Genomic DNA, 12,620 nt, shown 5'->3' on the forward strand with positions numbered 1-12,620 from the left:
TCGGCTACACACCCAAGTTCAGATGAACATAGGAGATTTGGGAATTAGCCCCTGAAAACAAAGGGATTTGTGTTTTATCTTCTTCCTCAATTGTTGGACTTGATTTTAGCAGGCTTCTCTTGCCCTCAGGTTTTGTGGCTCTGTGTAAAATTAGGAAACCTAAGTTTGAATCCTGGCTTTGGCACTAAATAACGGTGTCCCCTTGGAAACTCTAGGCCTCATTTCCATCTCTCAAAAGAGAAGGCCATTTCCAGTTTCCTCTTGGAGATATACATGGGAAACCCTAGAAGGCTTATGTAATGAGATTGGAATGGTCCATGAGCTGAATAGTGGAGCTGATGATAAAGCTGTTCAGTAAAGTGGAAGAAGACATTTTGACAGGAAAGAACGTAGAGGTTCCCTATGAAGATTGGATTATGGGAAGCTTTCACCAGTAACAGTTCTGAGCCCACAGAAAGCTGAAAATAAGCGTGCCTAGCCCTAGAGCCCTAGAAACTGGACTGAGTTGCCTGCAGATATCCGGTGATGCTGAGGTGGAACCCACAGGCTCCTCGCTTGTATTAAAGTAGTGGGGGCACCTCTTCTGGATCATGGAATGCTTTGAGAATCTAATGGGACCCACGGACCCTCCTCCCAGTAGAATGCATGTACCCTCATACACTCAAAACGCACTTCGGAATCACTTTCGAGAATCCTATTTATTTCTCTCCAGCTCTCTAGGACTTAAATGAAGAAGGACCTCACTCTTGGAGGCGCACACTTATCGCTTAACAAGATTAATAATAGACCCTCAGTATTCGAGTACATGTCACTATTTGGGTGTTTGTCCCTTTGTTCCAGTGCTAGAGCCAGGAGGAGATAGACAGGTCAAGACAGAAGCCCCACCTGCTCTGTACTTGGCGATCACTCGGCAAGCAGTCTACCTGTTAGCAGGTGCTAGGCTGTAGGGTACAGACAGGCAGACCATTAGAGTTGCTGCAAGGAATCAGAGTGTGTTTGACGGATGGTGAGGGCTGGGTAGGATGTGAGTAAGCAGAGGGTAGTCTGTGGGCGTGGTTGGGTCTAGCATGAGTCAGGGCAGAGCTGGCAAGGGACACAGTGGGGATGGGGACCGGCTGGTCTAAAGTAGAGTGTTCTTTAGCCGAGGGGATGCATCTCTGAGATGTGCTTCATCACCCTGGCTGGGCCGTGCTGTGACGCTGCTTCGTACCCAGAGCTTCAGCTCCGGGTGCTTGCCCACAGGCAGGTGACTGACACAGCCAGGCTAGAACTCCTACCTGAAAGGCTGAGGGGTCTTTTCTGAGTTGGCAGAACCCTCATGGGATTTTTAGGCTCTGGACGCCGAACCGCTGGAGCAGACTCAGTTATACATCTCTTTTTGCCTTCAGACAGACTGCACTTGGTAAGCTGGAGATAATCAGAATCAATTGTCCACGTTGCATGTAGCTTCTTTTCTCCCCAGGCCTTTTCAAAAAATAGAATCTGGTTTGTTCCTTCCACGTCCCTGTAAAGTAGAAGCAAGTGAAACGATTACCCCCAACATACACACACGTACTCACGAATGCAGAAAGTTCTTCAGGAACTGAGGCCCAGAGATGCAAGGGGACAGCAGTCCCATCACACAGCAAGTCAATGGCCCAACCCAGCCAAGAATACATGTGCTCCCTTTCTCCCCCAGATCGAGTGCCCGGCCTGCTGTCACCCCTTGCCTCACGGAGGGATGCTCACCTCTTGCACAAAGCCTTTCCTCAAGTCATCCTTCTCCTCATCTGCCTGACAAGGTGGCGTTTTCAGGCAGGGTCAGCTACTGACTGACAGCAGTTGAAACGTGAAAGGAAGTGGGATGAAAAACAGCCTGCAGGGCTTCCCTGGTGGCGCAGTGGTTGAGAGTCCGCCTGCCGATGCAGGGGACACGGGTTCGTGCCCCGGTCCGGGAAGATCCCACATGCCGTGGAGCGGCTGGGCCCGTGAGCCATGGCCGCTGAGCCTGCGCGTCCGGAGCCTGTGCTCCGCAACGGGAGAGGCCACGACAGTGAGAGGCCCGCGTACCGCAAAAAAAAAAAAAAAACAGCCTGCAGAGGGGTTCTAGATGAGGAGGGGATGAGCTGGGATCACACCGGGGGTGTGAGCTCTCAGTGCCCTCTTCCCCTCTCTTCTGTCCAGCTGGACTGGCAGATGACTGTTTCCTCTCACTCGGCACCTTCTTCGTTGGGACAGAGTGTTGTGTCTGTCTGTTGAGCTGCAGAGTGATCTGTTGAATCTGCTGCAGGAATTTCCTGGCCCGGGACCCCACCAGGGGTTGGGCCGGGGGGTCGGAGTAGGGAGGCCACTAGTCGTGCTGAAGAGTCTCCTTGAAGATTCAAAACGGGAAGGTCCTCCCCCCATCGCCCCTCCTTTAGCTCAGCTGTCTGGCAGACCTACCCCATCTCCCAGGGTGGATACCCCATGGACAAGATTATGAATTGGGATCGACCCCCTCCACCCCTCTGTGGTTCTCCCTTTGTCATTTACCTTTCTATTCGTCACCTGCCTCCCTGTCACCAGGGTACGCAGCACCTTCGTTTTGTCCAGGATTTTTGGCAACGGCTTTATGTGAGATATAATTCGCATCCTATTTATCCTTTTAAATAGTACGGTTAAATTGGTTTTAGTGCATTTGCAAGATATTGCCATTACCACCACTATCTAATTCCAGAATATTTTCATCATCCCCAAAAAGAAGTCTCATACCTGCTAGGAGTCAACTCTCCATTTTCCCCTCCTCTCAGCTCCTGGCATGCGCTGAGCTACTTTCTGTCTCTATGGGATTTGCCTATTGTGGATATTTCATAAATATGGAATCATACAGTATGTGACCTTTTGTGTCTGGCTTCTTTCACTAAGCATAATGTTTTCAAGGTTCATCCATTCTAACTGAATTATATTGCATTGTATGATACACCACATTTTGTTTATCAATTCTTCCACTCGTGGACACTGGGTGCTTTCTGCCTTTTGACTATTGTGAATAATGCTGCTCTGAAGATTCGTATACAAGGATCTGTTTGAGTCTCTGCTTTCAGTTCTCTTGAGTATATGCTAGAAGTGGGATTACTGGTTCATATGGTAACTCTAGGTTTAACTTCGGAGGAACTGCCAAGCTTTTTTGCACAGCAGCTGTACCATTTGACATTTTTACATTCCTACCAGCAGTGTACAAAGGTTCCATTTTCTCCCCATCCTTGCCGACACTTATTATTATTTTCTTTTTTATTATAACTGTCCTAGTGAGTGCAAAGTGGTGTCTCACCGTGGTTTTTGTTCTCCTCACCGCTACCAAGATGTTGCTGTTTATTGGGGAACTGCTCCAACCTTCAGTATTCATTACTATGAACTTATTAAACCTCTGGGAAAGGCAGGGCCCTACTCTAACTAATGCTTGAAGTTGGGGCCGTGTCAGGCACTCTGGCAGAGCAAAGAAGAAGAGAGTTTAGGGACAGAGTGAACTTGCCACCTTTGGAAGCCCTAGCATGGCACGAGCAGTCTGCTCTACCAATCATCTTCCCTTCCCCCAAAGCGACCTTTGAGTGCAGAAGTAGTTGTACAAGTCTTCCCTGAAGAGGTGACACTGCAGCTGGGCCATGAAGGGTGGACAGAAGGAAAATAGGTGAAGGTGAGAAAGGGAGAAGCATTCTAAACTGAAAAATATGAACTACTTTCCAAAGAACAGCTCAGATACTGAACCAAAACAAAGATGAAACTCAAACCAATCAACAGTGACTTTTGTTTAGCAGCTCTAGAAAGCATGCAGCAGGAGAGGAGGCTGGAAATGATGGCCAAAATGCAGTGGGAAAGGTGGTTTCTTTGCCCTTCAAGACCACTCAATCACAGATACACTCGTGACCCTTTTGACTCATAAATTCACCTCTCTGGGACCCTCAGGAAGTCCAAAGCAGAGACTATAGGTTCGATAGATGGCTCTGGCCAGAACTCAGCTGCTTGGCTAAAGAAATCACTCCTGGTGGGCTCCCCACTGAGATAGGGGGATAGGGCAAATGGAGTCAGCTGGAAGTTGAGCTATATAAGGATTCTTAGTGAACGTGATGGGCTCAGAAGTGACTCTCTAGTCACCACTCAGAATCCGGCAATATTTGAGAAGTTCTACAGGATAGTGAAAGACGGTTGTCTTAGTCAGTTTGGGCTGCTGTAACAAAAATATCATAGACTAATGGCTTAAACAGCAAACATTTATTTCTCACAGTCCTAGGGGCTAGAAAGTCCAAGATCAAGGTGCCAGCAGATCTGGTGTCTGGTGAGAGACCACTTCCTGGCTTGTGGATAGTCGTCTTCATCCTGTGTCCTCATATGGCTGAGAGCAGAGGTCATCTCCCCGTTGTCTCTTCTTATAAGGGCATTAATCCCATTCATGAGGGCCCCAACTCCCAAAGACCCCCACCTCAAAGTACCATCACATTGGGGATTAGGTTTTCAACATATGAATTTGGTGAAGGGGACACAAACATTCAGCCTATAACAGGCACTGTAAGGAATAGGCAGCCCCAACCTGCTTTCTGCTTTCCATAAACTCTATCATTTACAGCTAATAGTAATGTAACAATAACAGCATTCATTGAGCACTAATATGCGTCTGGTACTATGCTGAGCACATCATGGGTCTCACCTCATTTGATCCTCACAACAACCTGTGAGGTAGGTACTATTATCAGCCCCATTTTATCGATGTGTGAACCGAGGCTCAAGAATGTTAAATGACTTGCTCAGCTAATAAGTGGGATCTAATTAATAGTGGAGGTGGAATTTGAACACAATTTGGACACCCTGAAATAAGGCCTTTCCTCCCACTAGGACAGCTCTCAGAGGCTGTATTTTTAGTAAACGCCCCTACGTTGAGCCTTAAGTTCTGGAATGTTTCACACTCCTTGCCCTGTGCTCTACAACCTCATTATAGATAAAGCATCAAGGGCCTAAGTTACAATTTAATTATCTAGAAAAAAAACCTATTTTCAAACATTGTCTTCCATTCTCACCGTGATATGAATTAGTCAATAAGATGAGTGCTAAGCCCCCCTATCAAGGCCTCAATGTGATGGGACACAGAGGAGTTAAGTTTTTATGGAGGAGGAGAGTTTGGGGAAGATATGAAAGTCATAGGTCTCTGCCTAAGGACAGCAGGTCTAGATAAGTCATCATTTTGAGCAACCCAGGGCAAAAAGAAGTGATAGTGTTTGGAGCGCTGACAGGAAGAAATCTAAATGGTAGGCATCATTGCTTTAGCTCATGGACCCATTTGAAGCAATACCTTTGATTTCAGTGAGCATCCCAAAGAAGAACCCACATGACCTCAGAGGGTGAGCAAGGTTCTTGGAGGGAAACTATACATACCCACTGTTTGGGATGCGTTCATTCTGCAAGATGTGTCACATCCTTGCTGTATGCTGTGACCTAGCTTGACCAGGATGCAGTGCCCAGCTGTTCTTCCCTCCTTGGAGGAGCGCAGGAGGTTTCCCATTAGCACCCTTCTTTGCCTGCTTTCTTCCTAGCTGGGCCAAGACCCAGATGTCAGCTCAAATTTACAGACTTTATTTAAAACAATTTGTTTCAGAGAGCAGTGTAATAGCCCCCCACTCTCCCCAAAGGGGCTAAATAGTGTCTGTAAGAGAAAACCGTCTCATTGTAGTCACACTGGGAACACAAGAGTCCTAGCTAGGGTCTGTCCCACTAGTAGGAATAGAGCTGGCTTCTATGACCAGCTCTGTAGGATTGATTTTCCACGGTTGGAAGGGACCCAAAATGGTCGTCAAGTTTAGCCCCTCGCCTTGAGTTAGAGTTTTTTTTAAACATACACTCTTCAAATTTAATTTTTCAGTGGGAAATACATTTGTATCATTCAAGAATATGAATGCATATGTGTGTATGTGTATATATGATTATATATGTTTACGCTCATAAAGGTATATGTAAAAGTATGCAGTAAGATGTCTAATTCACCCCTGTCCCACATCCATTCAATTCTTACCTTTCTCCTCAAAACATAGTCTCCCCTTATAACTTTTAGTATTTTCCTATGTATCCTTCCAGATTTTCTTTATGAAAATATAAGCAAATATGAATACATACTCTTAAAAATTATATTCTCTTTACATAAAAGGCAGTATATTATCCAAATCATTTTGCACTTTGTGATTTTTTTCATTTAATAATCTGTTTTTCTGTATTAGTGTATAGAGAGCTTACGCATTCTTTTATACGACTACACACTATTTCATTGTATTAGTGAGCCACCACATATTTAACCAGATGTCTATTGATGGACACAGAAGTTGTTTCCAATCTTTTGACATCACGAACAATGGTGCAGTGAATAACTTTTAGATTTTTCACACACACGCAAGTATATCTGTAGCGTGAATTCTTAAAAGTAGGATTGCTGGGTCAGAAATACACACATATATATTTTTTATTTGCCACATCAACAACTTTATTTTCTCGCATAGAATTCAGGTATAAGCATGAAAAGTAGATTAGTTTTCAAAACCTTAGTTCTTCTTAAGGCTTATGTTAAATATCTTCTTTCCACCTAGCTTTGTGCTGGGTACTATGGTATGGACAAAAGAACAGAGCCCATAAACTACAACCTCAAATAGTTTATAACTGGTTTGGAGAAATAAAATATATCTACATATAACGAGCAGAGAGAATATTAAAGCCATATTTATGACAGAATCCATGTCAAAAGAGTAACTGTTTTACTTTCACTTTAGATGAAATGATAAGCTTTGGAAACATTTATTTAAAAGACAAGTGTATCCCTCACACTCTTCCTTGGACCTCCTTTTAATTTTTGTTATATACATGTACATTCAGAAAATACATATATTTTAAAATTGAATGATATTGCTAAATTGCCTCCATAGTGTTTGTATCAATTCTCCACAGCCTTGCTGAGAGAGTTTATTAATCAAACTTCAGGATTTTTGCAAATCTGATAAGATAAATGGTTATCTTGGTGTCGTTTTTTTTAATTGAGGTATAATTGACATATATTCGTTTCAGGTGTACAACGTAATGGTTCAGTATCTGTTTATATTGCAAAATGATCAACTCAGTAAGTCAGGTTAACATCTGTCCCCATATATAGTTACAAATTTTTTTCTTGTGATGAGGACTTTTAAGGTTTATTCTCTTAGCAACTTTAAAATATGCAGTACAGTATTATTAAGTATACTCACCATGATGTACCTTCCATTCCCAACACCCCCCCCACCCCCCTGCGTCTGGCAACCACCAATCCGTTCTCTATATCTACAAGCTTTTTTTTTTTTTTAAGATTCCGTGTATAAATGAGATCATTCACTTAGCATAATGCCCTCAAGGTCCATCCATGTTGTCGCAAATGGCAAGATTTCATTCTCTTTTCTTATGGCTGAATAGTATTCGTGTGTGTGTGTGTGTGTGTGTGTGTGTGTGTGTGTGTCTGTCTGTCTGTCTCAAGGAAATTAAAGGGAACATAACCTCTTCTTCCAAGCCCTCTACCTTCATCTCCATATTACCCTCTCCACCACCACCTCCAGAATGGACTGTGGCTGTGCTGGGACTACACCACTAGAATGAGAGAGAACCAGACTGGAAACACTGGCATCAGGCTCAGCCATCAAGAATAAAATAGGAACCTGAGTAACAATAGCAATGGCAAAAGAAGGGAGGGCTCGGAGTCAAGGAGATTAGCAACCATACTTGGGAGCTCTGGACAGGTTTGCATTTATCTCATAAACACTGGGAGCTGACTTACAAGTGGCCTTTCTGACTAGCCCAGAACTGGCCCACTAAGGAAGTAGAAATTTGAGGGTAGGGAGAGTGGAGAAGAGAGCCACCAGCATGAGGATGTTGGGTTCCAGAGGGTGGGAGGAGGGGTAGTACTAGGAGGGAGAGATTGGTGTATCAAAGGAAGTGGGAAAGGACCACAGACTTTTTGGTAAAACTTGCCAGTTGCTCTGAAGGGGGGGGGAAAAGCCTGTCACAAGGTTATTCACACTGAGATGTTACTGACAATGTGTATCCTCTCAGAGAAGTTTGGGGATTATAAAATCTGATTGCCGAAAGGCAATCACTAATCCAAAAGAACGAACTTCTAATGATGGCATTTTAGGCATCCATGAGAGAAAAGGTGGTAAGAGACATTTAGGATAAGGGAGTGTTTTCTGAGCACCCCAGAAATTATAGTTCTGCTTACATATAAGATCATCGCTCATGGGGGAGAAGGAACAGTTCCTTTTGGCAACACAATTGTAGTCAGATGGCTGAGTGCTGGTCTGCTTACCCGACAGCGTCCTTCCCCCACTCCTCCTCGGAGTGCTGTGTGGGATTTGATGGGAAATGGGAAATGGCAGAGGCTAGAAGCCATGCAACCTGGTCACTTCTGTTGTAGCATTCCCCTGAGGGCTCCTGAAGCCAGCCTTGCTTCAGACTGATTTTCTGCCAGATTCCGGCCAGGAACACAGAATGTGTTCCAAGGATTGTTGGTTAGAAGCCCAGCCACCTTGGAAAATCTGGGAAGGGAGCGTGTAGAGTCTGAGGTGGCTTTTCTTGCCTCTGGAGTTCCTTGCGTGCTGTTAGCCCTCCAAAGATGCAAGGGGAGATTTGAGTTCCATATCCTATTCTTAGATAGAAAAGTCAAGGCCCAAAGAGGTAAAGTGACTTGTTCAAGGTTATGGGAGGTGGGTACCCGAGCTGGGATTATGACTCAGTGATGCTGCCCTCCTCAGTTTTTAAGAACTTTCTTTTCTTTAGTAAAAATTGTATATATTTAAGGTATACAACATGCTGATTTGATATACATACACAGATTGAAATGATTACTGCAGTTAAGCTAATTAACATCATCTCCTCCTCGCCTGGTTACCACCTATTTTTGTGATGAGAGCACCTGAAATCTACTGTCTTAGCAAATTTCCAGTATACAATGCAGTATTATTAACTATAGCCATCATGCTATACTTTAGATCTCTAGACTTACTCATCCTACATAACTGCAACCTTGTACCTTTTGACCAGTATCTCCCCATTTCTCACACCTCCCTGCCCCTGGTAACCACCATTCTAATCTCTGCTTCTGTATATTCAAATTTTTTAGATTTCACGTTTAAGTGAGATTATGCAGTTTTTTTTTCTTTCTGTAACTGGCTTATTTCACTTAGCATAATGTCCTTCAGGTTCAACCATGTTGTTGCAAATGGCAGGATGTCCTTTTAAGGGTATGGGATGGACACTTAAGTTGTCTCCATATCTTGGCTACTGTGAATAATCCTGCAATAAACGTAGGATACAATAAACATGAGAATGCAGATATCTCTTCCAGGGACTGATTTCATTTCCTTTCTGCCCTCCAGTTTTGACACCCACTGTGTGAAAAGAACAGGAAACTTCAAGGCAGGAAAACTATATTTCTTAGTTGGCTCTTCTATTAATAGCTGTGTGACATGGACCAAACCTTTTGAGGTATCAGCAGCCTCATTTTCATAATTCTCCCCTCACCCCATTAGGGATCTTAGAAGAATGCAATAATGATAGGAAGAAGTTAAGATAAATTTCTTGTGTAAAATTAGCATTAAGCATAACCATAATTGGTTTCCTTTTCTTTGATTCGGTTTTGTCTTCTTCTTTTTTGCTTTCTCTCCATCTCTTGTTGAGTACATTAATGCACTCCAATGAGATCCTGAGAACAATTTCATTGTTTTTTGCAAACAGTTCTATTGAGGTATAATTTACCCACCATAAAATGGACTCATTTTCATCATAGTTTTGAGTGATGGGAAAGAAAGAATGGTCTCTTTTTAAAAAAAATTTTTATTGAAGTATAGTTGATTTACAATATTGTGTCATTTTCAGGTATACAGCAAATTGATTCAGTTATATATGTGTGTGTGTGTGTGTGTGTGTATATATATATATTTATATTTCAGGTTATTTTCCATTATAGGTTATTACAAGATATTGAACATAGTTCCTTGTGTTATACCGTAATTCCTGTTGTTTATCTACTTTATGTATAGTAGTTTGTATCTGTTAATCCCATATTCCTAATTTATCCCTCCCCCCCACCTTTCCCCTTTGGTAACCATAAATTTGTTTTCTATGTCTGTTAGTCTGTTCCTGTTTTGTATATAGATTCATTTGTACAGTAATTTATTTTTAGATTCCACATACAAGTAATACCATATAATATTTGTCTTTCTCTGCCTGACTTACTTCACTTAGTATGATAATCTCTAGGTTCATCCATCTTGCTGCAAATGGCAATATTTCATTCTTTTAATGGCTGAGTAATATTCCATTGTAAATATATACCACATCTTTTTAAAATTAATTAATTATTAATTAATTAATTTTTGGCTGTGTTGGGTCTTTGTTGTTGCACACCGGTTTTCTCTAAGTTGTGGCGAGCGGGAGCTACTCTTCGTTGTGGTGAGCGGGCTTCTCATTGCAGTGGCTTCTCCTGTTGCGGAGCACGGGCACTAGGTGCGTGGGCTTCAGTAGTTGTGGCACGCGGGCTCAGTAGTTGTGGCTCGTGGGCTTAGTAGCTCTGTGGCATGTGGGATCTTCCCGGGCTAGGGCTCGAACCCATCAGGCAGATTCTTAACCACTGCGCCACCAGGGAAGTCCCTATACTACATCTTCTTGAACCAGTTGTCTGTTGATGGGCACTTGGGTTGTTTTCATGTCTTGGCTATTGTAAATAGTGCTGCTATGAACATTGGGGTGCATGTATCTTTTCAAATTAGAGTTTTCTCTGGATATCTGCCCAGGAGTGGGATTGCAGGATCATATGGTAACTCTATTCTTAATTTTTTAAGGAACCTCCATACTGTTTTCCCTAGTGGCTGCACCAATTTACATTCCCACCAACAATGTAGAAGAGTTACCAGGATGGTCTAACTTTTTAAGCCTCCCTCTAATGAAACCCACAACTCCGCTAATTTCTGTTCTTCCACTATCCCACAGCATGTACTTTCGAAGCTCTGCTTGTAGATAATAACAATTATCTATTGTTAATTTGTACACTGAACCTGGGCACTTGTTCATTGATATTTGGTGTGTGTATATGTGTGTGTATGTGTGTGCACAGCATGTACTTTAAGGAAGCCCAATGAAAAGACTTCTCGAAACCATTCACTTAGAGTCAGCTCACCAAGTGCATTGACCTTTTTGCTACATGGCAACCCTGTGCCAGACTCCATGGAGAAAGACACGTGTAAGGCGGAGTCCCAAGTCTTCAAAAAGCAATATATACAAATGTATATATGGGTTGGTAGGAAAAAATGGAATTTAGAGACAGAGGACCAGATATCAATTCCCTTTTTCATCACTCACTACCTTTGTGACTTCAGATAAGTCATTCAACATCAGAGACTTGTCACCCTCAAATGAAAGATGAAGATAAGAATCTGCCTTACTTGCTTCACGGTGTTCCTATGAGGCTCCATTGTAATAACGTATGTGAAAGCTCTTTGTAAATTGTTGGCTAGGTGACTATACTTCGCAAATATGAGTTACAGTAATATTCAAGTGCCAAATGGTGTGCCTCAGACATCAGATGCTTTGAGAGGTGCAGATCGTGGGCTGGAGCTGTTAGGGACTACTTCATGGAGGAAAGTGGACTTTTGCTGAGCCTTCAGAATCAGACAGGACTTCAATAGGTGGAAAAGAGTGGCAAGGAGGGGGCAATCTTGGTGGAGAGACTAAAAAGAAGCAAAGACTCCATAGGCTAGAACAAGCATACAAGCGTATACCAAGTGTTATAAAACATGGGAGGGGTTAAAGTTACCAGGGTAGTTATAATAGGTGGTTCCTTATCAGAAAAGACTCCCTCCTTCCAGGCAAGTTAATACCTTATTCATCTAACACTGTTAGCTCCATCAAGGCAGGGGCCTTGTCCTTCTTCACTGATATCTCTTTAGTGCCTGTCACAGTGCCTGGTACATAGTAGGTGCTCAATAAATGCCCCAAATTTGAAGGAACGGATGGATAGTCACATGTCACTTGTTATTCCTGTCTGGCTGCTTTAATATTATCGAAGTCATCAGCCACTGAATTAGGGACTATTTTTAACTCTCTCCGTGTGGTACAGCCCCATCTGCTGTTGGGATTTGTGAAATTCTTTGCAATGATGCCAATACTCGGTGTGGTTTTTCTCCACCCTGTCCCAGAAGACTCCTTACCCCCAGCGAACAATAAGGTGACCAGCAAGTCGTGTGAGTACAACGGGACCACTTACCAACACGGTGAGCTGTTCATGGCTGAAGGGCTCTTTCAGAACCGGCAACCCAACCAATGCACACAGTGCAGCTGTTCGGTAAGACCCTGTATCTTAATGTCCTGCTATCCCCTACCCAAATAAGAGCGCTTCCATACTTGTACTTTTAGTTTAAGCCTACACTGTAGGGTGCTTGATTGGAAGATGAATCGCATCTAAATCATGACCTTCCTGACCTTAATCAACCCTGATCAACTCTGTTGAAGAGGTCAGACCCAGTCATATACCAGTCTTAAAACTTTAGCACTGCTTAAAAGGACAAAAATGAGCTGATAATCTTGATCTGTACTTCTTTTCACGATAATTACGC

The 12,620-nt window shown here is 43.1% G+C and overlaps 1 protein-coding gene across 9 annotated transcripts in view; it reads left to right on the top strand.

The window, feature by feature from the left end:
• Positions 1-12,620, top strand: part of CHRDL1 (chordin like 1) — a 112,269-nt gene that overhangs the window by 52,137 nt on the left and 47,512 nt on the right. For 4 of the 9 annotated variants that reach the window (XM_022556730.3, XM_022556733.3, XM_089904178.1 and 1 more), the window contains one exon: positions 12,204-12,349. The exons of 1 other annotated variant lie outside the window; for it this stretch is intronic. In XM_022556730.3, coding sequence (XP_022412438.1) covers positions 12,204-12,349 — 146 coding nt within the window. The remainder of the gene's footprint in view (positions 1-12,203; positions 12,350-12,620) is intronic. 4 more of the 9 variants (XM_022556734.3, XM_089904176.1, XM_022556731.3 and 1 more) reach the window with 1 other exon arrangement.

Source organism: Delphinapterus leucas, chromosome X (assembly GCF_059928025.1).
Source record: "Delphinapterus leucas isolate spDelLeu-1000000601 "Yukka" chromosome X, BTC_Dleu_Yukka2, whole genome shotgun sequence".
NCBI lineage: Eukaryota > Metazoa > Chordata > Mammalia > Artiodactyla > Monodontidae > Delphinapterus > Delphinapterus leucas.